The following is a 27,434-nucleotide window of genomic DNA, read 5'->3' as shown; positions in this document are numbered from 1 at the left end:
CACAGAAAGCTAATACAGCAAGTGACTCCTTGAAACCTGCTGGCTTGCAATGGCATTTTGTGGCCCTCCTTCTGATACGCTCTTTGTGGCTCTCCTTCTGATACGCTCTTTGTGGCTCTCCTTCTGATACGCTCTTTGTGGCTCTCCTTCTGATACGCTCTTTTACCACCACTGAGTTAGACCCATTTGGACCAACCTTGTATTTTCAAAAGGCCTGCTCAGCTATATATATAAAGACCAGAAACCTGCCTGCTTCCTTCTACCTGGAACAGCTGCAGCATCTGAAACTCTCACTGCACTAAGCCTCCCAAGGGCTCCATTCATTTCTCCAAGAGTTGTCTCTAAATGGGGCTGGGCGTGGTATCTCATACCTGTAATCCCAGCACTTTGGGAGGCTTTGGTGGGAGGATTGCTCGATTGAGCCCAGGAATCCAAGACCAGCCTGAGCAATATAGTAAAACCTCATCTCTATTAAAAAAATAGTAGGTGGGCATAGTGGCATTCACCTATAATCACAGATACTTGAAAGGCTGAGGTGGGAAGATTGCTTGAGCCTCGGAGTTTGAGGCTGCAGTGAACTCTGATCATGCCACTACACTCCAGCCAGGGTGACAGAGCCAGACCCTGTCTCAAAAAAAAGAGAAGGGAGGGAAGTTGAGTCTCCTCCACTGAAAGCCCTTGCATGTTGCCCCATCACCCTTCAACACAAGACCCTGCATGGACTGCTCCCTGCCATCTCTCCAGCCTCATCTCCTGCCATTCAGCCTCCCAGCCATGCTGAGCACCTCTCACTTCCATCGCACGTGCTGTTCCCTGGTTTCCTCTGAGGACCCATCCTGACTGTTCCCGTCCCTCGCTTGTGAGTTCTCACAGCTGCTCATACTTGTCCTTCAGGGTACTTATGATGATTATGGCAATTTGCATGGTTTTTTAAACAATGTCTGATCTCTCACTTGAATGCCAGCTCCATGAGGGCAGGGATCTCATTGTTTTGCTACTGTTGGGTCCTCACTGTCTACTTGGCACATAGTAGGTGCTCTATAAATGTTTGTCAAGTGAATGAATAGCCTGTCTGCCTCCATTTAGATGGTAAGGTCAGACCAAGTTGGGAACTTTCTTCCCACCACCTCCAGAGGCCATCCATTGGTGCCTAGAGGAGGAGACATACTCCTTCTGGTGCCTCTGGAAGCATCCTGGGAAATGGGATGTGCCCATCTGACTTCACTGAGTAACCGACAGCTCACCTTAAGCACCCAGCCTAGTGATGGATGTTCCCAGGATGCCAGGTGTGAGTAGGCATTATAAAGCTAATCAGGCCTGTAAAGACATAGTAGTGAGTGTCAGCCACTTACAGGGTTCAGCCAATTGGGCACTTAATCTGGGAGAAGGGGATGGAGACATTCGGTAGGTAAACAAAGCCAGGCAGGCAAATAACACCAGACAGCTAATGCAGAGAGGGTCTACTCTCAGCCATCAAGAGTCCTTCATTTCAATAAAAAAAAAAAAGAAGAAGGAGGAGGAGGAGGATAAATCTCAATGTTTCAGTCTAAGGATCTGAGAATCCAGAATGCTGCTCATGAGAGGAAACGTGAGGTGCATCTCATCTAACCCCTCTTATTAGAATTGAGTTTTTTGAGGTTATTGACTGGATAAGAGGTAGGAATCAAACCCATGTCTTTTAACTCTTGGCCACGTGATCTCCATCTTCAAAAATGCACTTTCTTCTCTGATGTAGAAGTAATACATGTTCATTTTAAGAAAGTATAGAGGAGTCCAACTAGTTGGGTGTATTAAAGAGGGGAGTAAAAGTTACCCATCACCCTCACCACCTGCGATAATCGCTGTGACTATCTTGATGTGCTTCCTTCTTGATATATATATACAGACTTGAGTGTACACAGTGGAGATATTCAGGTGAGCACGTTTTAGACCCAAACTCACACCCTGTTCACAATCCTGCACCCTGAGTTATTTTTTTCCTACTTAACACAGTAAGAAGAACATATTCCCATGGGATGTGCCTCACCACCTCCTTTCCTATTTCTTAAAGTGTAGCCAGGAATTCACTAGCAGACTCAAACAGGGAGCTACTTTAAAATGCAGCCTCCTAGGCCTCTCCTAACCCCATAGAATTATTCTCTGAATATTGAACATTCTCCCCAGGTGATCTCGATGTACCATACATTTTGAGAACATTCCCCCATGCCCTGGCTCTCAACAGGACTTCATGCTTAAATACTGATATCCAGGCTGTATTAGATCCATAGCTGAAGTTTAGAGTCATGGCCAGGCACTTGCGTTTTTCTTAATGCTGGCTGCTTGACATGCAGTGAAGGTAGAGAGTGTCTCCCATACACATCTAGGGCTTCCCTGCCAAGACTGGTAAAAACACATCTTTCTTCTCAGGTGAAGATGCCGAAATGTTTTATAACCAGGATAAAGTCCCATTTGTGACGCATGGTCCACCATGACCCAATTTTGGCTTGGCTTCTTGCAAAGTTTTATTTCCTCATTTAAAATCTTAGGCTGTTGGGATCTTCCATGTCGTGGCTCCAGCATTCGGGGCAGCAGGGTGTCCTAACAGGCAGGCTGCAGGGAGCTCCCTGCTCATTCCCAGTCTTCTGAAGGAGAAGGAAGATTTGTGTGTCCCCATCTCATATGCATCCTTTTTATTGGTCTGTACTGAATTCATGAATAACAAGGATCCCTGAGCCGAGACAGTTGAGTAATGATCTCAACTCTGTTGCGCGTCTGTGTCATTTGCTGCTGCTGATAGGAGCTAATGAGACACTCTCTGAATAACGTGTGTTCATGGGGCCTTTTGGCATCCAGGAGTCAATGGTGAAAGGAGCAGGCATTAGGTGGGGAGCCCACAGTGTGGGTTTGCAAGTGATGGGGCAAACCCACAGCCCTCATTTTCCAGGAAGAGGCAGAAAACCCTTTTAAGTTTCCTTAAAGCACACTGTGGTTTAGAATTGGATCTGTCCCACGCCCTGTTCCTGAGCTGCTTTGGCAGAGCTCGACATGAGGCAGGAGGCTGTGGGAATTCATGGAAAGCAAAGATGATTGACTGAAGCAGAGAACTAGATTCTAGCTATGGCTGAGTGACCCACGCAAGCGGCCCACTCTCTCTGTGTTCTGAGACCCCCAATGGTGGAGTGAGAAGGACAAAATCTATTTTCTGACTAAGGCAGTGGATGAAGATGAAAATAGTTGGGAGCAACTGTGTATAAGAAAAATGTCCCCATGTAACTGCCATCCCCTGTCCCCATTAGCCTACCTCATTGTCTCATAACATTTTATAATTCTATGGCATTGAAAGGCATCCTGAGGTTTATCAACTCTAGTCAACTTCAAACTGTTTTTTTAAAACTCTGGGACCAACTTTCTAAAGGAAATCTAATTCAACAGTCCAAACGAATGTAAGAGATAAATGCAGACATGCTCTGTATGGAATGAGGTTTGGTAACCCTTAAATCCTCTCCCACCATGCTGCCACAGAGGCCCCTAAACTGGCTCTATGAAACGCTTGGGGTACCATAAAGCACAGTGTGACAACCACCGATGCAACCCAATGCCTCCTATTATCCAGATGAGGAAACTGAAGTCCAGAGAGCCAAAAGCCAGGGCTAAAATCAATATTTGTCAACTATACGTTGAGGGTTCTTTGGGGAAACACAGTGGTGAAGCATCGGGTGGGATCTTGTCCCAACCTCAGGCAGTAAGAGTTAGATGGGCTGGAAGCAGCCAGGGTGACTGCGTATGTGCAGCTTGGCACTTGCTAATGATTGAGGGGCCCTTGGTGAGGAAAAGGCAGGGAAATCAAGCAGGGTGGAGGTTGGACTGTTCAAGGCGATCCCCATGGTTCTACGTGGCATGTGGCTGTATGGTGTAGCAGCTGAGAACGGGGACTTGGGAGCTGGACGGCCTGGGTCTCAGTCCCGGCTTTCACTACTTCATAGCTGTGTAACTGACATGAACCACTTAACCTTTCTGTATCTCAGTCTTCTCATGTAGTAAATGGAAACAAAAGGAGGCCTTAGCTTCTAGCCGTCTGTAATCCCAATGCTTTGGGAAGCTACGGCAGGAAAATTATTTGAGAACATGAGTTTGAGACCACCCTGAGCAACATAGTGAGACCCCATCTCTACAAAAAGGAATTTTTAAAAAATTAGCCAGGCATACAAGATAGCACCATTGCACTCCGGCCTGGGCGACAGAGTGAGACTCTGTCTCAAAAAAATTAGCTGGGCATAGTGGCGCATGCTTGTGGTTCCAGCAACATGGGAGGCTGAGGCAGGAGGACCACTTGATGTCAGGAGGTTAGTGCTGCAGTAAGCTGTGATCACACCATTGCACTCTGACCTGGGTGACAGAGCAAGGCCCTATCTCTAATAATAATAATAATAATAATAATAATAATAATAATACATAAATACAATAAGAAAATAAAAAGTCTGTGCCTGGCACATAGTGAGTGCTCAGTAAACACTGGAGTGTGTTACTATTATTACAGGAGTTCTGAGACCAGGGACTGAGAGCTTGTTTCTGGTTCCTGCCCACTCCCATCATCCTATAGAAATAACTTCTAGGGAGGACAGGGTGGGTGGGGGGAAGATGAGGAAGAATCGGAAGAGCCTGCTGCCTTCAGCTCTGCACACTGTGCCTCCTCAAGCGATTCTGTACAATCTGGGCCACAGCGGAGGCTCCAGAGCGTGCAGGCTGCCTTTGACTCTTCCTTGGGCAGGGCAGCACCTCTCTTGAATGGAACACAAAAGGGAGAAGCTGCTATTTATAGCATTGTAAGTCGGAGCACTCTGAGGGCGTGGCAGGAACGATGAGGGCCGTGGGGAGAGTAAGCATTAGGTGTCTGCCAGGGAAGGCTACCAGGGGCCCTCTGGGTGCTGTGATGCCCAAGTCCCCTCCCATTGGCTCTCCCCACCCATGGAGAGGTGGGTGGGGTCCAGCGCTATCTGGGTTCACTGGCTGTGTGTCTAGAAGGAGCACTCATCTGATGGAAGGGCAAGGAGATGACTTCAAGCTGGTGGGAAGTGACAAAAAAAAAAAAAACTTGAAGTGGAAACAGGATGCCACAGTTGTCACTCAGAGTGTGGCCTGAAACCAGTGGCATCACGTGGCACCACCTGGGAACTGTCTAGAAATGTAGCACCTCAGGCCCCACCTCAGACCTGGTGTTTCAGAATCTGCATTTTAACAGATCCCTGTGTCATCTGTGTGCACATTAAACTTGAGAAGTGCTAGGGTAATGCATATGAAACGTGGGTTCTAGGATGTTGTTGTTCTTTGAGATGGAGTCTTACTCTGTCACCCAGGCTGGAGTGCAGTGGCACGATCTCAGCTCACTGCAACCTTTGCCTCCCAGATTCAAGCAATTCTCCTGCCTCAGCCTCTTGAGTAGCTTGAACTATAGAGTCACATAACCATGCCCAGCGTTTTTTTTTTTTTTGTATTTTTAGTAGAGATGGGGTTTCTCCATGTTGGCCAGGCTGGTCTCAAACTCCTGGCCTCAGGTCATCCACCCAACTTGACCGCCCAAAGTGTTAGGATTACAGGCATGAGCCATCATGCCCAGCTATGGGTTCTAGTTTTGGCTCTGCTGCCTCTGAGCTGTGTGACCTTGGGTATGGCATTTAACTTCCCCATGCCACTTTCTTCACCTGTAAAATTGCATAATAGTAGTACTTACCTCCTGGAAGTGGGTGGCAATGTACCTCATGCCATGCTAAGCATATAGTGAGCACCACCAAAGTGTAAGCTGTTATTATGCATGACTTGACGCTCAATGCAACTTACTTTTGCTAGATAAACGTGTAGGGAGTGAGCTGCTCTCGTTCATTCATTCATTCGTTGATTCAACCAGCAAGTATAAATCCCCACTACAGCCTGGGCGCTGATCCGGCACTGGGTACACAGCAGGGAACAAGACAGACAGTGTGCCTGGGATGGGGGAACTCATAGTCCCGCGACAAACCAGAGACTGTTTCACAATCAGCTGATTACTTAATACAGCTAATCTCTGTGGTTAATTCCAAAGGTGACAAGTGCTATGAGGAAGTACAACGTTGCTAGTAGAGTGAATAAAATTGGTTGTCAGAGGAGGCTCTCAAGAGGGAATGCTATTCTAAAGCATAAGGACACCCTAGCCAGGGAAAATATGAAAGTGTGTGTGTGTATGCAACAGAGAGAGACAGAGAGATCACAAATGTGTGTGTTTGTTCCAGGCACAAGGAACTGAATGTGCTCTGCTGCTGAGGCAGACAGAACTGAAACTGAAGGATCAGTGTAACTAGAGCAATGATTCTCAAAGACATTCTTGAGCATGCATCAGGATACCCTGGAGGACTCGTTAAAATGCAGATTGCTGGACCTCTATCCAGCCAAATTAGAATCATTTAGCTTCCAGGACATTCGTTTTGAAACGGGGATCTTCCTGTGCTCTGTTCACCCTCTACCCTTTCCCTAAACTGTCTGCACTTGACAATTTTGGGGCAGAATTTCTGATTCCAATGGGCTGGGGTGGGGCCCAAGAATTTGGTTGGGTCATTGAATGTCAGGAGAGGAGGAAGTCAAGGAAGACTCCCCGCCCAGGGATTCTGGTTTGAGCAAGTATGTAGAGGGTGGTGACATTTCCCAAGACTGGGAAGCAGGTTTGCTGGAGCTGTGGGTGGAGAGCAGCCAAAATGAAAAGGTAAGTTTGAAAGCGTAAGTCTGAGATGCCTGTGAAGGCAGCATGGAGACGGATAAATAGATCTAGTGTTCAGAAGGCAGTTTCTGGAAGGAGGTGACAGGGGATAAAGGACTAGGTAAGGTTCTTAATCTGAAGTCAGTAGAACAGATGGGATTTTGAGGGCTGCGAGAGGGGGTCTTTGGTATTCTGAAACGTGTCAGAATTTTATGTGCCTGTGCCTTTTTCTGGGGAAGAGTTCACAACTGTCATCAGATACACAAGAGCATGTGGCTCAAAGAAGGTGAAGATCACCATCCTGACACTGTGGGGTATGCTGGTGGTAACCAGTCCTACAAAGTTCTTATTTACCTTGTCTCTGTTTCTAGGCGCCTGGTGGACCGCCTGGAAAACATGAGGAAGAATGTGGCTGGGGATGGGGTGAACCGCTGCATACTGTGTGGAGAACAGCTGGGGATGCTGGGCTCTGCCTGTGTAGTATGTGAGGACTGTAAAAAGGTACCATCATCTTCTTCTCCCTTCTTCCCTCTGTAGCACCTGCAGAGGGGAAAGTCCTAGGTTCCAGCTGTAGGAGTCACTGGGTCTTGGGGGTGGAGCTTGGATCCTGAAGATCATTTACCAGTATATGATTTTTTTCTGGGATGCTTGCATGCCCTACTGCCTTCCAAGGTAATCCTGATCCTGGTTTCTCCCTGGAAGCCACTCTGATCCTTCTGTCTCTTAGAGCTGAGCTTCATCCAGGGTGAACTTGGGAGCCTGTGACAGGACATGAGCTATGACTGAGCCTGCAGGTATCCTGGTTGTACCTTAGCAAGTTATATGTGTCAGTTTAAAGAGCATGCTAAGCACATATTTATACATGTGTGTATGTGGAATACTTTCAGCATTCTTGTATCCTGCGTTACAATACAAGAAACTTAGAAAGTCTCTATCCAGCCAAGTTAGAATCTTTTAGCTTCCAGAGCATTTTTTCTCAAAGAAGAATCTTCCTGAACTCTGTTCAGCCTCTAACCTTTCCTTAAACTTTCTGCACTTGACAGTTTTGGAGCAGAGATACAGCAGTTCAGTTGGGATCTGCTGAACTCCAAGGGTTCAGTTGGACAGTGCAGCTGGAGACATCTATAATGTCATCATCTCCAGCTTGATGTCCCATTTCACATGTAGAATGAAATATTGGCAAAGTTCATTCTGAAAAACTTGCCAGTCAACTCAATAGTGAGAATTTTGTGACCCATCAAGTTTTCCTAATTGCCTTAACTTCCAGGAAGTTCAATAAAGAGTAGTGTTCCATCACACAGCCATGGCATTTACTTAGATGTCTTCCTTCTCCTTGGAGAGTTAAACTAGTCAGAGTCTAGGTTGTCACAGATCCATTTTGGAAATAAAGAGAAAATACATTAAGACACAAAATGGATATATAGCCATTCCTCTTTAGAAAAAATTATGTCAGTGATGTCCCCTTTGTGGACGATGAAAATTCAGATCCCACAGGGACGCTTAGAGAATTCCTTCATCCAGTGCTGGGAATGACTTAAGTTATTGATACTGGAAATAAGACTCAAATCGGAACTTTATTCTAACTGGCCTTGCTCGTGGAAGGAAGTGTGATCTCCTTACATCCACCAAGAGAAAGTGAGGGGATACAGTGCTGTGCCTCCCATGTACATGGCTCATCTCAGTGCATTGGCTGTGTTTCAACCACAGAACGTCTGCACCAAGTGCGGAGTGGAGACCAACAACCGCCTGCATTCTGTGTGGCTCTGCAAAATCTGCATTGAGCAGAGGGAGGTGAGTGCCTGGTTCCATCTGTCTCCTAGATCACCCTCCTTTCTTGGCCAGCTTAAGAGGTGTCTTAAGAGGTTGGCATGAAAGGACCCGGCTCAGCAGTGAACATTGACAGAACAACCTCAGAGTATTCTCCTCCTCTGCTTCTGTGATTTTTTTCTTCCTTTCCATCCTCTCTTCTTCCCTCTCTGTTCATTGCCCTCTGGCTTCTGTTCTTTCTTTGTTCCCATTTCTTGCCTTATGGATCTTCCTCTCCTAACACCTTTCCTTTCTCTCTCTCTATTTCATTTCTTATTTCCATTTTATTCTTTCCTCACACTGTCCTCTTGTTTGAGCCCTTTTCTTCCTCTAATCCTTACTGCCTTTTTCTCCCTTTTTTTCATCTTGTTGTTTCTCATATCTTCACACCTTTTTCTCTGCATTTTCTCTTTACTTTGTCTCTTTTTCTTTCTCCCATGGCATCCTTCTCTTCCCCAGTCCTGCTTCTTCCTCGTCTTACTCCAATTAAGTCCTTTCTCTTTCTCCCAATTTCTTCATTCCCCAGCCACTGCTGCAGAGTCCTGCCTTTGAGACCATGTTTAAGAAACCATGTTCTCCTCAGTGTCAGTCAGGGGCCTGGCAGGAAAGCATTGGCACACTTCAATAGGGTAATCAAGGGTTTGATAAAGGTGTTATTGACAAAGGTCCAGACAGAGCTAAGAGAAATCAGCAAGGGATGGTGAGTTACCCTAGCACCAGCAACAACAGCGTTGCTGTTTCCCCTCCTAAGACTGAAGGGATAGAGGAGGGAGTGGTTCCCAGACTGGAAGATAGGTGTAGCCTAACAGGAATGCAGTCACTGTCCAACTAGCAGGGGGCTGGGTGGGAGCCAAGGGAATAAACACCATAGCCCCACCCTCCTCCTTGCTGCAAACTCTTTATTTGCCCAGAGAACTCTTCAGCAATCCAAGCTTTCAAGAGGCTTTGTTGTAATCCCTGGTGCTCTCCTTGACCAAATAAATTGGTGGAGTCCAGTTAGAGCAGTCCATACTGGTCAGCCTCCTGGGGCACAGAGCAGGGTAGAGAGTGAATCTGATGAGGCAGTGGACGATGTTTCACACTCTGCCCTGGGTGTGCTGCTCTGTCCTCACCCACAGGGCCAGGAGAAAGGCCAGAGGTCTTGGGGAAGTTGTAGGTAGATCACCCTCTTTATAACAACCAGTATAGTGGACAGCATGCCACATTTAAGGGATGGAAGACTTGGAGGTGAGCCCTTGTTTTTCCATTCTCTGGCTGTGTACTGTCGGACCAGTCCTTAACATTTTCGATATTATACTTTCTCCATCTGTAACATGGGTAAACTCAAGCCCTTTATACTGAGTTTTCAGGGTGGGTGGGCTGAATAAATATGAATCGTGCAGGGCTCTGTAGTAGTAAGAGAAACATGCTGGCTATTGTGTCAGTGTGCTTTGGACAAAGAGGAAAGATAAAAATGGGCACTCGTGAAGGTAAGAGCAGCAGTGCTTGGCTGCCACGTCTTCAGTCCCTGTCTCTCATCCCCAGGTATGGAAGCGTTCTGGAGCGTGGTTCTTCAAAGGCTTCCCCAAACAGGTCCTCCCACAGCCTATGCCTATAAAGAAGACCAAGCCCCAGGAGCCTGTCAGTGAGCCTGCTGCCCCTGAACAGCCTGCTCCTGAGCCCAGGCAGCCTGCCCGGGCTTCAACTCGAGGTAGGACAAAGCAGGTTCTTCTTTTAGGACCAAGGACAGATCTTGGCCACCTGGTCTACCTGAGGGGTGTCCTGACATTGTGTCTGTGTTTCCACCCAGTTATTGGACAATCCGCTTCTGGACTTGGGTCTAGGACTCTTATATCTCCTTCATAGTTCACCATAAATCCTTATCAAGAGGGTGGCACAGGGAACTCTCCAGCAACTCCAAGCTGCCCAGAGGCTTTGTGGTCATCCCTGGTGGAATATCTAGTGTATGAGGTAGAAATTAAAATTGGGAACTTAGAGTGACTTTTACCACCAAGATCGCACTGGAGCCTGGGAGAATACTGGGCTTGCTGAGAAGCCTTCCTGGACCCTGATATTTCTCCTACTATCCATTAGCAAGTCTGACTTGGACTAATTAAAAGTGAAAGATGAATAGAAGGAAAGTAGTAAAAGAAAATTACTACTACTAAATTGCTACTATTGACATTATCACTGTTATCCAAGTATTATGATTAATTATTAAAATGATTAAGAGGGAGAAGCAAAATGACAAAAATTTTAAAAAGCAGCCATAGTAAAAATACATTTTAGTTGGATTAGGCCACCAGGACTGACCAGATAAAGCCCTTGTAATAATTTTGATTGACACTAAGTGATAAAATCTGGACTAAATGACAATGCCAGATTGAATGCAGGCAGTGCTTCTGAAAGGAAGGGTATAGTTGAACATCTCAAATATTGAAGTGTCCACTTGCGTTTCTCATAAGATAACTTATCAAGGTACTTAGCACAATGCCTGCCACCTAAAAGGCATTCAGCAAATGTTTTCTTCCTGACAAGGCATGAGCAATTTCTACTCCTTGCAGAAAATCACCAGATTGTCGGCATATATTGCATCCCTGAGGAGTCCCCGGTTTTCACCACTAAAAGATTCCTTCTTCCTGGTTCTTCTAGGCTGAGAATGCTGTACAGCATGATTGTTCTTTATAAAGCCTATGTATGCTCATATGTGTTTGTGCATGCAAAGGAAATAATGTGAAATTGTAGACAGGAGTTAGATCAGGGGGAGGTTGGGAGGAAGATTTAATTTTTTTAAATGTTCTTGGGCAATAGTCGATGAACCCCTTTGTAGGCTTCTTAAGTGCTGGTTTTCCAGACACCAGAAAACTGTTTCTCCTCATCATTTGTGTTTTCTTTCTCCAGGTGACAGTGAGGATAGGAGGGGCCAAGGTCAGAAGACAGGTGGGTTCTGCTGACTCTGTTTTGTAACTTGAGACAGGAATTCACCTCATTCTCTTGATGCTCTTTGCCATCCAATTCATGTTCTTTTTTTCAGGCCCTGACACAGCCTCTGCTCCAGGGCGAGGAAGCTATGGGCCTCCTGTGCGCAGGGCCTCTGAGGCACGAATGAGCACATCTAGCCGGGATTCAGAGAGCTGGGACCACAGCGGGGGTGCTGGAGACTCCAGCCGGAGCCCAGCAGGTGAGCAAGATGGGCAGATCCAGAGACAGCTCTCTGGATAGGGAGACTCAAAAAGAATGAGAGGGACAATGTTTTTATTCATTTTTTAGGCAGCACTTATTGAGCACCTACTATGTGCCGTGTTCTATTCTAGATACTGGTTCTAGTCTATGGCAGAGGAAAGACAGGATTCAGAAACAATTCTGGCTCTAGATATCTGTAATTTTGGTTAGATCCTTTTCTTGCTGTAATACCATATGTCAGAAAGCATGATTTTTTGTCCCCCCCCCCGCCAAAAAAAACCCTGGGGGAAAATGCCCCTAGGCTTTGAACAAAGTAAGGATGCTTCACTCTCAAAGATATCTCCAAGTCTCGCCTTGGCTCTGCTCTCTGGGCATATGGCATAGGTCAGCATGGCCAGGATGTTACTGACAGGTGCTAGTATTGGGTACCTCACATTTCTGGCCTCACTCATGGTGGGTTTATTTGGCAAGAGTGCCCACTGGTAGGAGTCCTTGAGCACAGGACTTTGGAGGAAATGTCTACCATATTGGAACATCTTTCTTTCATAGCCCCTTGTCCAAGACCTCAGAGCAGCTTCATTTCTCATTCAGAAAGGGGCTGTGTCTGGGTCTAAGTCACATTGGCTGAATACTTGGGTCTCAGGTTGACATCTGACTTTCTCTTTCTGAATTGTGTGTGTGTAGCTTAGCACTTCACATCCTCTTATTGGCAACAGAGCTGGGCACGTACATACCTTGTGCTTCATCATCTGCCCAGACCCCTCCCCGCAATGAACCTATGGTTCAGATGAACAGAGAAAGAGGAATTTCTCAGATCCTCAGCATCATAAAATATTTATGGGGTGTTTACTATGTGCCAAATGCCGTCTCAGGCTCTTTTCCATATATTATCTCATTTAATCCTTGCTGCAACTCCAAAATCCACAGGAGACTTCTGTTGTTCACATTTTACAAGACAGAGAAACTGAGCCGCAGAGAGGTGAAGCCACTTGCCCTAGGTCACATAGCTGATAATTGGTTAAAATGAGAATTAATTCCATATATATCCAACATCAAAGCCTGCACTTTTTCTTTTCTCTTCCAGAGGTGAAGTTTCTATTGGCAATGCCGTTTAAAGTCATTTTTTAATTGTTGTAAAATATATATAACATAAAATCTACCATTTTAACCATTTCACATGGGTACACAACCATGCCACTATCCATCTGTAGAACTTTTTTGTCATTACAAACTAAAACTTCGTATTCATTAAATACTAACCCCACGCTCTTCTCTCTGCCCAGCCCCTGGTAACCAGTATTCTTGATTCTGTATCTATGGTTTTGACTACTCTAGGTACCACATATCAGGAGAAACATACAGAATTTATCCTTTCATGATTGGCTTATTTCACTTAGCATATGTCTTCAAGTTTCGTCCACGTTGTAGCATGTGTCAGAATTTCTTTCCTTTTTAACCCATTTATGCTGGAGGTTGCAATTTTTTGTGTGAAAAATCAGACCTTGGTGATGTCTTTGAGCAGTAGGATATAAATAACTCCTACAACCTTAGTGTTCCAATAATGGAACACTGGGCTTAAATTAAGAATACACAATATTCTATTGTGCATTTATATAGAATACATATATACACACATAATATAGTATACATATATACACAATAGACTATATATGGGTATAGTAACATGGTATATATTGTATATTAATATATATAGTGCGTATACACATAGTACATATACGACATATAGTGGTATATGTATATATATGTATATATACATATATATAGTGATGTGTGTGTGTGTGTGTGTATGTATGTTATATATATATATACACTACATTTTATTTATCCATTCACCTATCAATGGGAGTTTGGGTTGTTTCAGTCTTTTGGCTGTTGTAAATAATGTCGCTGTGTGCCTGACATACAAATATCTATTGCATTCCATTCTTCTCAATATATACCTAGAAGTGAAGTTGCTGGATCATATGGTAATTCTGTGTTTAATTTTTTGAGGAGCCACCATACTGTTTTTCATGGTGGCTGCGACATTTTTAGATTCCAACCAACGATGCAGAAGGGCTCTAATTTCTCCATGTCCTCGTCAATATTTGTTGTTTTCTGGGTTTGTTTTTCTTTTTAATAATAGTCATTCCACTGGGTGTGAACTGGTATCTCCTTGCGGTTTTGACTTGCATTTCCCTCATGATTAGTGGTGTGGAGCACCTTTTCATGTGCTTTGGCCATTTGTATATTTTCCTTGGAGAGAAAGCTATTCAAGTTCTTTGTACACATGTTATATTAGATAGTTTGTCTTTTGTTGTTGAGTCATAGAAGTTCTTTGTATATTCTGGATGTTAATGTCTTGTCAGGTATAGAATTTACACATTTTTCTCTCATTTCATGGGTTGTTTTTTGTCTCTTTATAGTGTCATTTGATGCACAGAAGGTTTTTATTTTGATGAGGCCCAGTTTATCTTTTTTTTTTCTTGCCTGTGTTTTTAGTGTCATATCTAAGAAATCATTGTGTAGTCTAAGGTCATGAAGAATTTCCTTTATGTTTTCTTCTAAGAGTTTTATAGTTTTAGTCCTTATGTTTGAGTCTTTGATCCATTTCGAGTTAATTTCTGCATATCAAAGCCTGCTTTTAATGTCTGTATTATTTTGTCTTCTGAGGACAAAGACAGTCACAGGACATTTCCGAACTGGATTGAATCCCCTGTCCCTCAAGAGTCAATGTAAATGTTTCCCTCTCTCTAGCTTCTAGCATCCACCTGTTCCACCTTGAGCTGGGTTAGCTGCTACCTTCTCTGAGCTCCCAGAGTAGTGAGATGCAGCCATAATGCAGGGCTTATCACTGTCTAGAGCATTATAGCCTGAATCTCTCTCCCTGGTAATACCAGGGACATGTCTCTCTCCATTAATTTATTATGTTTCCAAATATTTGGAGCACCTACCATAATTTTATCTCTTGCTCCTCGTTTTTTAACCTATACTGATTCCTAGTTGATTATAGGCTCTGAAAGGCTTGCAGATTTGAATTAATAATCATAATAGCAACTTAAACTTTTATTGAGCCCCTGCTCTGCCAGGTATGTGATTAAACCCTTTGCATGGGTCATATCATTGATCCAAACAACAGTTCTTTTGGGGTAGGTACTATTGTAGTCATCCTCACTTAATAGATGTGGCAAAGAGAGGTTAAAAAAAGCTCAAAGTCACATAAAAGTAATAGCAGGGCTGTTTCACCCAGGCAGTTCATGTGCAGAACCGATGCTCCCAGCTGGTCTGTTATTAGTTGTACTTGAGGGCCTGCGAGCAGCTCAGTAAAACAAACTCCCTTGTTTCAGGGCTTAATCCTGGAATCTCAGGGTCCTCCCTCATACACAGTGTGGAAATCCCTTCAGAGAGTCTCTAAAAGGGGTTTTATCACCCACATACTCTCTGTAAGGGGTGACTGCCTACCTCATGGAGCAGCTTATTCTATTGTTGATAAGCTTCAGGTATCATTTACACATTCAACAAGATCTGAGATAGACTTGGACAGAAGTCTTTTCTTGGGGGCTTCCCGGTCATGTGACCTTGGACATATTTAACCCCCACTACCTCAACTGCAAAATGGGGAACACAATACCATGCATGGCGTTGAGTTGTGAAGATCCCATGAGGTGATGTTCAAGGCCTGTTGCATTTGAATAACTCGATCACTGTTGGCCATTGTGACCTCATAAACTCATCATTTCAGTGTCTGTCTCATTCCTGTGACTGGGCTGTTCACTCCTGGAGGGTATAAGACGGTGTTTTGTTCATCTTAGCACAGGGCTTGGCACTTGGTGGATGCTCAATGGATGCTTGTTGAATGAATGAATGTACAAATGAACATGGCCTCAAATGAACAGACAAATGGCAGTGCCAATGTAGGAAACTGGGACAAGACTTGGTGATTTGTAAGCCCCCAGACAAAGGTAGTAAAGTGCCCTCTGTCATGTGCATTCAAGCATCCATCCGGCCAAAAGTGCTGGATCCAGGAAAGATGGCATCTAGCCCAGTGAGATAAGAGAGGGCAGGACATTCTTCCCAGGACATCACACCTTCTGGGTACCAGAAACTGCTGCATACCTCATTCCATTCAGTCCCTCTCTGGGAAGCAACAGCATGTAAGGGACTCTGGCACAGACTCCAGAGACCGACTGCCAGCATTCAAACCCGGCTCTGCCCTAACCAGCCAAGAGACATTGGATGAGCTCAGTAACTGCTCTGTGCCTCAGTTTCCCCATCTGTAAAATGGAGATAATAAGGCCCCACCCCATAAAGTTATTAGTGTAGAGATTGAAGAAGTTCTTATAGGTAAAGTCCCTCGCACATGGTAAGCACTAAATAAATCTCAATTTTTATTATTATGAGTTAAGTGGAGCTGTTGCCTCCATGAGGCATCGAAGGTTCAGAGAGAATGAGTGACCAGCCCAAGGTCACACAGCCCACATAGGAAACAGCGGGAAGGCAAAGCCAAGTCCATATGAAGATAGAGACACATTCTTTCAATAATAATAAAATAATTTCACCACCTGATATGTGTTGGGTTTTTAGTACATGCCAAGTACTGTTCTGAGCATTGCCTGTATCATTGCATCTCCCCACAGCTCTATCAGTTAGGTGATATTATCCCCATATACCAGGTGAGGAAACTGAGGCCCAGAGAGGACAGGTCACTTGAGCAAGGTCATGCAGGTGGAAGGAGGATTATAGAACCTGTGCTTTTTGACAACTGTGCTGCTGTTGCGACTTGCCAGAGTTTGAGTATTGAGAGGAAAGGACACCCTGAAGGCAGCAGAGTCAGAAAGAGCTGAGCGAGTGAGGAGCTGCCTCCAGTGGAAGTCCAAGGGGCTCACCCCACGCCGGCTGAGCGGTCCCAGGCTCCTTCCTGCTGTGTGTGTGTGACACATAATGGCTGTTTTCTTTTCTTTCCTCTGCAGGTTTGAGACGAGCCAACTCAGTCCAGGCCTCCAGACCTGCCCCAGGCTCGGTGCAGAGCCCAGCGCCACCTCAGCCTGGGCAGCCAGGTACCTGTTACACGCCTGCTGGCACCTGCCCGGGCTGTCACTCAGCTGTGACCCCAATACCTCCCATCCCTGCTTGCAGAGCATGCTGGGCTTTCTGCAAAGCTGCAGCCACAACTAAATCCTAAGCTCTTCTAAGACCCTCAGAATGAATAATCCTCTGGGCTGAGAAGCTGGATGGGAATGGGAGGAGGAGGAGGGGAACATCTTACCCACTCAGTGCAGGAAGTGATGGCGCCTCATTCACCAGTGTTTCCCACCTCGAGGACCAACACCCCCATTTCACAGAGGAGCAAGTCAACCTCAGGAGGTTCCCACAGAACTGGAGCTTGGGTCCAGGCCTTTCTAAATCCAAAAGCTCCCGTCCCAGTGAGACTGTTCGTGCAGCCTCTGGTACCTTTCTGCCTTCGGGCCTGTGTCCACATCTGTGAAATGAGAAGGAAAAGGTGAACAGCCGAATGATGCCACCCTCTCTGCTGCATCTCTCTTGCTCTCTTCTCCCTGCTCAGGGACCCCAGGAGGCAGCAGACCGGGTCCTGGGCCAGCAGGACGCTTTCCAGATCAGAAGCCAGGCAAGTATCTGCTTCCTCCCGAGCTTGCCCAACTGGCCACCTCTCCTCTACCTCCCGAGAGAGAGCAGGCAGCTGCCAGATCTTGACTCAGCCTGTACCTTGAGGCCTGTCTGATGAGATCTAAACAGCCCCCTGAGTCTAACACTCTAGATAATCCATACTAACATTAGATAGATAGAAATGCCAACACATATAGTTCAGAGCATAGACTGCCTGGGTTTGAATCCCTGCCCCTTCACTTCCTGGCTGTGGGGCCTTGGGCAAGTTACTTAACTTCCCTGAGCCTCAGTTTCCTTATTTATAAAATGGGAATAATACCAGGACCTACCTCACAGTGTTGTTGGCAGGATTAAAGAAACTAATACATAGAAAACCTTGATGTGCTGCCTGGAATATACTAAGCCCACACTGAGTGACAGTGATTACTATTAATATATATGATCAATATGCATCACCATCATATGTATCGATCGTAGCTACGGGGTATTTTTTGCTTTCTAAGGCACCAGGCACTGTTTTAAGTGCTGCACCTATATTTGCTCATTAAACAAATACTACTATTTGGGTAACTTCAGATATTATAATTCCTGTTTTACAGATAAAGAAACTGAGTCTCTGAAACATTAAGTAATTTGCCCCAGGTCACACAGCCAAGATTCAAACGCAGGCTGTCTGGCTCCAGAGTCCACACCACTGATCTGTACCCCCACGAGGTCTGTTTTGCTTACATCTGAATCAGCTTGAGAGGCTTATTGTCAAACACAGATTCCCAAGGCCCCGCTGCATATCCACTGATTCTGGGTGGGGCCTGGGAATCTGCATTTTTTGAAAATGTCCCTAGATGCTGCTGTTATGAAACAGGGACTCAGCTGCATCTTTCCTGCCCTTATCTCCCTGTAGAGGTGGCTCCGAGTGACCCTGGGACCACTGCCCTACCCCGAGAGGAGAGAACCGGGGGAGTCGGGGGCTACCCAGCAGTTGGAGCCAGAGAGGACCGAGTGAGCCACCCCTCCCGGCCCTATTCCCAAGCATCCGCAGCTGCCCCCCAGCCTGCTGCAGCCCGCCAGCCACCACCCCCAGAGGAGGAGGAGGAGGAAGCCAACAGCTACGATTCGGATGAAGCAAGTAGGTGGGACCTAAAGGAGAGGTATCTTGGAAAAATCGCTTCAGGAACCGAGCCCAGGGAAACAGGAATGGCTCAGGGTCAGCCTTGTCTACCCCCAGCCCTGTATTCAGCCAGGCCCGATAACATCCACCAAGTGATAGAAGTACAGATTTGTGTTTCTAAATTCACAAAATAATATCAGCTTCCTAAAGATGAAGTGCTACGTATATTTTTTATTGTGGTAAAATACAAATAACATCAATGGTACCATTTAAATCATTTTAAAGATTGCAATTCGGTGGCATTAGCTATATTCTCGATGTTCAGTCTACCAGTTCCTCAAGACGTTAAAACAGAATTATTATATGACTCAGCAATTTCACTCCTAGGTGTGAATATGTATTTTAACAGTTTTTAAAACTCTTTAATATATATCTTCTATAAGTAGTTTATTAATCATGATTTAAAATTTACTGGGCATTTCCTCTTGCCTCCTTATTAAATGCCTGCAATGTACCTGTCCCACTCCGGCCTTAAGTCTCAAGAATTCACGCACACATACGTCCCAGGGATATACGCACATGCACACACACACACACACAAGTCCCAGGGATACACACACATACACACACACACATACACACACATGTCCCAGGGACAGACACACACATCCCAAGGACACACACACATACACACACACACACACATATGTCCCAGGGATATATACATGTGCACACAGACACACAAGTCCCAGGGATACACACACATACATACACACACACACACACACACACACACCAGTGACATCGTTTCCCCCTGGCGTGCCTGGGGCAGCCTTTGTGAGCTAGATGAAGGCAGGATTAGCAAGTGTCTGCATCTAATATGTGTTGGTGGGTAGGGGCATTTTCACTTGTTTCTGATCAGGTGGGAAAACTGGACCCACACAGAAGGAATAGATCAAGGCTGTGACCAGCAGCATGGCCTTGATGTGCCATGTCATCTCTCCTCGTTGTAAAATGAAAAGCACAGCACCACCTCCCCCGTAGGCTCAGGGGCAGATCAACTCAGATGCCTTCTGGGAAGGTGCTTCATAAACTGGAAATCATTATTATTACATAGTGTTAAACACACACGAGGAATTGTTATTACATGTTATAGACATCAGAGGTCATGAAAGTCAACACGCGTTGGGCACTTGTTTTGTGCTGAGCACTGTTCTGAGTGTATTCTGTGCATTTGCCCGTTTAATCTTCACAACGAGCTTGGGCATAGTTGCTTTGATGACTCCCGTTTTATAGGTTGAGAGATGAGGCTCCGAGAGGTTGAGGCACTTGTCCAAACTCACCCAGTCAGTGCCAGGAGGGGATGGCAGTCAGTCGCACTGCTGTAGCAGAGCAGAGGCCAGGCCTGCATGGAAGATCAGCTGTCCCCCTTCATTCCCTGTGCTCCTCCATGGTTCATGGGTCTACCGTCTCTGGAGAAAGGAGTGAGAAGAGTCTACCCGCCTTGTCAGACACAGGCTGGTTCTGCTATGGAAATGCCTTGTCTATCCACCCTTCTGCCTTCCCTCATCCTGGTCCTTCCCCAGAACACTGGCCACTGCTCCTTCCATCTTCCTTAAATGTCCCCAACCCACCAAGCATAGATGAGTCATCCTAGCCTCATGTCTGTCCCTGTTATTATTAACTTATCCTGGTAGTTTATTACAAACCTGTCTCCATACTCTGCACATTCACTCATCTCTATATTTGACAAGGGTTTATTGAGCATATACTGTTCTAGGTACTGGGGCTATCATGGCGGAAAAAAAAGACGGACATGCCGGCTATTCTCCTGGAGCTAACATTCTAGTGAAGAGAGACAGTTAACATACTAATGAATTCATTTCAAACAGAGACAAAACACCATAAAGGAAATAAAATATATGAGTGATTATGAGGGTAGCTACTTTAGGGAGTGATCAAGGAGGGCTTCTCTGAGGAGGTGACATTTAAGCTGAGTTATCGACAATGAGAAGGTAACAGCTATGTATGGATCTAGAGAGAGAGCATTCCAGGCAGAGAAAACAGCAAGTGCTGAGACTCATTTATTCTTTCAGCAAATAAGCAAGCACCTACAACTACCGTGCACACTGGGGACACAGCAGTCAACAAGAGAATCCCAGCTATTGCCCTCACGGGGCTCTCAATCTACAGGACAGAAAGGCATTACCTAGGCAAGTGCACAGATGATGAGCTGATCACAGATGTCGTGAGTCCTCTAAGGTAGCAGAGAGTCTACCAAGATGAGGCGCTCACAACAAAAACCAAGTCTTCCTTTCTTCTGTAGTCTCAATTCCTAGCCCAGGCTGGGCACATAGTAAGTACTCAGGAAATGTTTGCTGAGTGACTGACTGAATGTTCGTTATCTCAGTTCCTGTCTTCTGCCCCCTTCAGCCACCCTGGGTGCCCTGGAATTCAGCCTTCTCTACGACCAGGACAATAGTTCCCTGCAGTGCACCATCATTAAAGCCAAGGTGGGTGATGGGGGCCAAGTGGGGACCTCTCAGGATGCTCTGGCATGGCTAGGACACTCAGATGGGGAGGGGTGACCAGGCCTGTCTCTTGTTGCTTATCTATCGATGACAGTGACAGTGATGAGAAGAGTCACAGTAATTAGGCGCATTCCTTTCTGGGAGGACTTCCTCCTCCAAGGATGGTCCCAGGGGTGTTTTACTTATCTGCAGCCACCTCCTGGGAGTGCATGCAGCCAGGCTTCAAGGGCAGAGCCGGCCTCTATCTGTCTGGCCAGCAATGTCTCTAGAGGGGATGGTGGAGGTGCTGCCCGGGAGGAGATGACAGCCTGGCTCAACAGCTGACATGGCCGTGGAACGGCCCCATCCCTGTGTCTGCCTGAGGCTCCTTCTGCTGAAGCGGCTGTCATGCTGGAGCAGCAGCTGAGACACAGGGACACTAATATCAGCTTCTGAGGGAGTGGGACAGCCTTGCTGCAGGCTCCAGGGGAGTGAGCTGACTTGATTCCAGACCCCAGGGAAAAACCTGGGTGAAGCCAGTACAAACCCCTGAAAGTAATTGACTGGGATTGCACCCTTCCCCTGCAAAGCCCCAAGCCTGGTACACAGACAAACACACACACACACACACACACACACACACACACACACACACAAGCAAGGGCTCAGGAACCAAGCTCCTTGGGTTTAGATACCAGCCCAGACTGTTCCTAGCTGTGTGACCTGGGGAAAGTGACTTAACCCCTCTGTGTCTCAGTGTGCCCATTTGTAAATTGGGGATGATAGTAGTGTCTCTCCCATAAGGATGGTCATGGGCACATGTTCCAGTTTGCCTAGGACAGTCCCCATCTGTGCCTGTTGCCTCACTATAATAATTAAGTGCTTCCTTTTCACTCTTAAAACGTCTCAATTTGAATGATAAATGAGGTATGAAATACTTAATATAACTCCTAGACCAGCACATTCCTTTGCCCAAGTGACTTCTTTATTGCACACTGATTATGTATCAGCATTTATTGGACACCTAGTATGTATCAGCATTTATTGGGTACCTATACTATATCGGCATTTATTGGGCACCAAGTATGTATCAGCATTTATTGCACACCTATTTATTGCCACTATGGCAAGCACTTAGATGCATTTAACACCCCGCCGCCACCCCGCCAATAACACAGAGAAGTAAGCTCATGTATTATTCTGTTTCCTTTTTATAGAAACTTCTGAGGTAGGAATTCTTATTAGCCCCATTGTACAGATGAGGAAACAGGCTTAGAAAGTTAAAGCCTGAGGTCACACAGCTGATAAGGGATGGAGCTGATCTTTACAGGCGAGATCTCATTTAATCCTCTAAGAGCCCCATGAAGCAGGAGTGGCTGCCAGCCCCACTGGACAAGTCGGGGAAACAAGGTCCGTGTAGGTCGCTGGACACAATGCAGTTGACCCTTGAACAATGTGGGAGTTAAGTTAACCCCCTATGCAGCTGAAAATCTATGCTGTAACTTTTGATTCCCTAAAACCTTAGCTGCTACTAGCCTACTGTTGCCTGGAAGCCTTCCTGACAACATGAACGATCAATGGGCACGTCTTTTGTATACTTTAGGATTCTATACTGTTATTCCAACAATAAAGTAAGCGAGCAGAAAGAAAAGTTAGCATTTATTGAGAAAATCATAAGGAAGAGAAAATACATTTACTATTCATTAAGTGAAAGTGGATCATCGTGAAGGTCTTCATCCTCATGGTCTTCATGTTGAGTAGGCTGAGGAGGAGGAGGAAGAGAAAGGGTTGGTCTTGCTGTCTCAGGAGTGGCGGAGGTGGAAGAAAATCCTCATGTAAGTGGATCCACATTCATACCGTGTTGTTCAGGGCCACCGTGCATGGTATAAGTGCTGTGCAGTGGGATGGTGGGAGCCCAGAGGTGGGACATCTGCCTGGTCTGGGTGTAGGGGATGGACAGAGTGTGTCTAAGCTCCAGGAACTTGGGGATTGGTCATTTTAACAAATCAACTTAATTCCTACCTACCCAAACAACTTCCCTCCTCCATAGTCTCTCATCCAAGCCTCGTCCCAGCCCTGATGCATGGAGACACTGAAGTCTCAGAAGTGAATGCAGGGGTCAGGGGCAGAATGCAGGAGTCTCCTCCTTCCCTGTAGCCTTGCCCTTACTCTTCTGGGACATCTCCTCCCGTCCTAGCAATAACAATCCAGCCTTGATCCAGTGTGTACCATGTGCCAGCACTTTACAGGTAGAATTGCATTTAAATCTCACCACCTCATGAAGCAGGTACTGTTCTCATCCCCATTTGACAGGTGAGGAAACGGAGGCTCAGAGAGGTTAAGAAACTTGCCTAAGGTCACGTAGCCAGAAAGTGACATGGCCAGGCTTTAAACCCTGGCCCCCCTTCCCAGCACGCTCTCCATGATACTGCATTTCCCTTCTCTTTTTGGAGGAGGAAGCACACAGGGTGGACCAACAGGCAGGACAGATGCCAGGGGCTATGCCCATTGCCGATGACAGCTGGGCACTGGGCCCTCCTGAGGCCCTCACACCATTGCCTCCTTCTCTTGCAGGGCCTGAAGCCCATGGATTCAAACGGCTTGGCTGATCCCTACGTTAAGCTGCACCTCCTGCCGGGAGCCAGCAAGGTACCATATGGCCTGGGCTTCTCTGCAAACCGGGTGCATGGGCCCTGGCAGACACCCAGGGTTCTCAGCTCAGAGCCTAAAATAGCCTTATCTACCCCAAATCCCCACCCCCACCTCATCCTGTGAGTAGCAAAGCCATTGCAGAGCAAGTAAAGTATGTTCCAGGAGTCACTCTCCCTTGGGCAGGGGCTCTGTCCATTTCTCCAACTCAGAAACCTGGGATATGGGGAGCTGCCAAGGCAGAAGAGAAGCAGATGCCCTGATGATGCCCTTCACCTGCTCAAATGCCTGCAGTGGCTCTCCTAGTGCTGACCCTGGCTCGCCTCACCCACACATTGTATGCCCCAACCACACACTCCTCATCTCTCAATAGAAATGAATAGCTCTCTCCAAATTTCAGGACTAAACACCTTGGAGAATATTCTCTGAAGCCGCAGCCCTCCCACCTTTCCCCTTCAGCTCACTGGCCAAGCATTGCTTTGCTCTGGGGTTAATTCTCCTCTCTGGGGATTGGCCCACCCAGGGCACATGGCCGGAAATGGAAGTGTGCCTGCCTGGGCTTTGTTTTGTGCTTTGTACTAATTTGACATAGACATCCTAAAGGCAAAGGTAACCATACATCTGTCAAATGATCTTCAGAAAATGCCTGTTAAATACCCCCTGCAAGCACCAAATGCTCCATGAGACAAAAGAGGACACATGTATGCACCTGCACACTGCCCCCCACACTCAACACACACTCAACACACACACACACACACACACACACTTTGTCTTACTCTTTTCTTTGAATCAAGGAAAGGCAGTTCCTCACCTGGCCATGGCCAAATAATGAAGTGTTTGACCTCCGCTCCTCCTGACTCCCCAGTGATGTTTGCTTCCCCTCTAGGTGCTCTGCTTTGCCCACTCCTAATAGCCAAAACTGCTTTGCCAAAGAATCTAATATGAATCATCTGCATGTTAGCATGAATTAGATTTGTCACCAGGCCACATTTTCTGGGCATGGTTGCATTTCTAGCCTTCTCTCTCTTAGAGTAAAATGAAAATTGTTGGCCCTGATACTATTTGGGGGGAACAGAGGGAACCATCCCAATATCCCCTGCCTAAAAGGGAATAGGTAACTCTCATTTCTGTCTCCCTGACCTATAAATGATTTCTTCTCAAAGGAAGGTGTCTCTGCTTTCTTAAGGGGAAGTTCAAGAAGGAGGCTCAGTGCATGGAGGGAGAGGGGACCCAGTGTCATATCCATTTATCTGTGGCCATGATCTTAGAGGACATCCCCCACTCCCTGAGAACATGCACTTGGGAATAAGTAAGCCCTTGGACACTCCTACGGGGAAAGCCATCTGCCCACTCCACATCAGCCCAAATGATGGGGTTCCAGGACTGGCTCCCCACTGAGGAAGGTGTCTCTGTTCATCTCTCTGGGGCTCTAGTCCAACAAGCTTCGTACAAAAACTCTGCGGAATACTCGGAACCCTGTCTGGAATGAGACTCTTGTCTATCACGGCATCACCGATGAGGACATGCAGAGGAAGACCCTCAGGTACCTGCCGGGCACAGGGCAGAGAGGGAGGTGAAGGGGAGACTCAGGCTGGGTGGAGCTGGGACTTGGGGTGAGGCCCCCAGGGCTTCACTCCAAAAAGATCTCTGCATAGTTTATTTTTTTTCTTGCTTGTTTACTTTTACCAAAAAAAATATTTTTGGTAGAAATTTTGGAAAATACAGGTAAGTTGAAACTGTTTACTGTTAACATCTTGGTGTCTGGATGTTCAGTGTATATGTGTGTATGTGTGCACGTGCAAAAGTTTTTTCCTAAGATTGAGTGCTTATAAAAATGTTTGTTACAATGGATCATCCCATTAATATGTCTGTATCACTTAATAATATGTTGATGCCATTTCATATTCTTCTACAATGTTGAATTATTAGGCTGGTGTGAAAGTAATTGCAGTTTTTGCCATTAAAAGTAATGGCTATATATATATATAATATATACTATATATACATGTATGTATATATATGTATATCTTGAACTTGCCTTTTTTTCTTAACAATATATCTTGATGTTATAGCCACGAAAAGACGTTTAGATCTACCTAATTTTCAACTGCCTCAGAGTATTCCACAGAATGGATTTATCACAGATTTGTAAAAATATTATTATTCTTAAATATTACAAATGAATAGAAAAGTGTAGAATATACTAAAACAAACATCCATGAACCCACCCAATACTTGATCTGTTAAAAAATCTTGCTATTTTGCTGGTTTGCTTCAGCTGTTTTTGTAAGAACGCACTCCCGAGGCATTGAAGCTCCTTTTGTGCATTCTACATCCCACCCTGTCCTGTTCTCTTCCTTCTCTCCCAAGAGCTAAACACCATCCTGAATTCTTTGGGTTTCATTCTCAAGTACGTCTTATACTTCATAATTATGTATCTATAAACAATGCACAGGATTGTTTGGCATGTTTTAAATTTTTCTGTAAATGTTTACCAGTTGATTTAGCCAATTCCCTATGGGTGGGCATTTAAATTGTTTCCAGCTTTTCTCTATTACAAACAAAGTTGCAATGAGCATACTTCATTCTTGCTTGTGTACATATGAGTGTTTCCTTAGGATAGAAACCAAAGAGAATTATTACTGGATCATGGGATATGTGATGTTTTTCAAAACAATTTTTACAAGACATGCAAACTGCTTTCCAAATTGGCTGCAACATTATTCTAAGTAAATATTTTTCTTGCAGCTTAACATTCATTTAGAAAAATGCACATATAATAAGTGTACAGATTGATGAATTTTCACAACAGTGAACACACTGGGCTTAAGGAAGGGAACATTCGCAGACCACAGAAGCCCCCACTGTGGCCCCTTCCTCTGAGAACCTCCCTGGGGTATTCAATATCCTAACATCTAATGGAACAAATTAATCTTGTCTGTTTTTATACTTTACATAAATGAAAATGTATTGTGTGGCTCTTTTGTGTCTACATTCTTTCATTTGACATTCTGTGTGTGTATTCATCCAAATTGTGTGTAGTTATAGGTCATTCTCATTGCTGTTTAGAATTTTCTTGCATGAATATAACACAGTTTTATTTACCCAGTTTACTGTTGATGTATTTGGGTGATGTCTGGTTTGGGGCTGTTACAGATAGTGCTGCTAGGAACATTCTAGTAGCTGTTTCTATGTGCACAGGTACACTCATTTCTGTTGCATATATACCTAGAAGTGTAATGATTGAGCCATAAAATATGGGTATGTCCAGCTTTAGCAGAAACTGCCAGTTTTCCAGAGTGGCTGTGCCAGTGTGCACTCCCATCAGCCATGTATGGGAGTTCCAGTTGCTTCACAGCCTCATCAACACTTTTTCATTTTGGTCATTCTGGTAGGTGTGCACTGGTGTTGCATTGTGGTTTCACATTTCCCTGATGACTAAGTACAACATTGTCTTTAATGTATACGATTACATTTTATGGTAATTTCATAATTTTCTTGAGCAGTACCTCCATTGTAGAGTATTTGTTATTTCCACTTTTTTCATAGTTATAAACAATACTGTGACAAACATCTTTGTCATGAAATATATTTTTAATTTTTTGCATTGATATTCATGAGGTATCTAATAATTTGACATAGGCATACAGTGTGTAACAATCACATCAGGATAAATGCGGTTTTATCACCTCAAACATTTATCTCTTGTGTTATAAACAATCAAATTATACTCTTCAATATTTTTAAATGTTCCACTAAATTACTATTGACTATAGTCATCCTGTTGTGCTATCAAATACTAGATCTCATTTATTCTTTCTAACTATTTTTTTGACCCATTGTAGTTAAATATTTTTGAACTTGCCTT

The 27,434-nt window shown here is 45.2% G+C and overlaps 1 protein-coding gene across 1 annotated transcript in view; it reads left to right on the top strand.

Annotated features, from left to right (window-relative positions):
- The window catches only part of RPH3A (rabphilin 3A), a 112,258-nt gene that overhangs the window by 66,298 nt on the left and 18,526 nt on the right, over window positions 1-27,434 (top strand). Inside the window, exons 5-15 of the mRNA XM_064379802.1 lie at window positions 7,075-7,204; window positions 8,411-8,494; window positions 10,034-10,199; window positions 11,390-11,428; window positions 11,523-11,669; window positions 16,642-16,728; window positions 17,235-17,297; window positions 18,198-18,422; window positions 20,838-20,917; window positions 23,489-23,563; window positions 25,000-25,109. Of these exons, the coding sequence (XP_064235872.1) occupies window positions 7,075-7,204; window positions 8,411-8,494; window positions 10,034-10,199; window positions 11,390-11,428; window positions 11,523-11,669; window positions 16,642-16,728; window positions 17,235-17,297; window positions 18,198-18,422; window positions 20,838-20,917; window positions 23,489-23,563; window positions 25,000-25,109 (1,206 nt within the window). The remainder of the gene's footprint in view (window positions 1-7,074; window positions 7,205-8,410; window positions 8,495-10,033; window positions 10,200-11,389; window positions 11,429-11,522; window positions 11,670-16,641; window positions 16,729-17,234; window positions 17,298-18,197; window positions 18,423-20,837; window positions 20,918-23,488; window positions 23,564-24,999; window positions 25,110-27,434) is intronic.

Source organism: Aotus nancymaae, unplaced genomic scaffold (genome assembly GCF_030222135.1).
Source record: "Aotus nancymaae isolate 86718 unplaced genomic scaffold, 86718_ANA_hifiasm-v0.15.2.pri h1tg000021l, whole genome shotgun sequence".
In the NCBI taxonomy this organism is placed as follows: Eukaryota; Metazoa; Chordata; class Mammalia; order Primates; family Aotidae; genus Aotus; species Aotus nancymaae.
The sequence above is the reverse complement of the archived record's forward strand: the minus strand, read 5'-3'. Positions and strand labels throughout refer to the sequence as shown.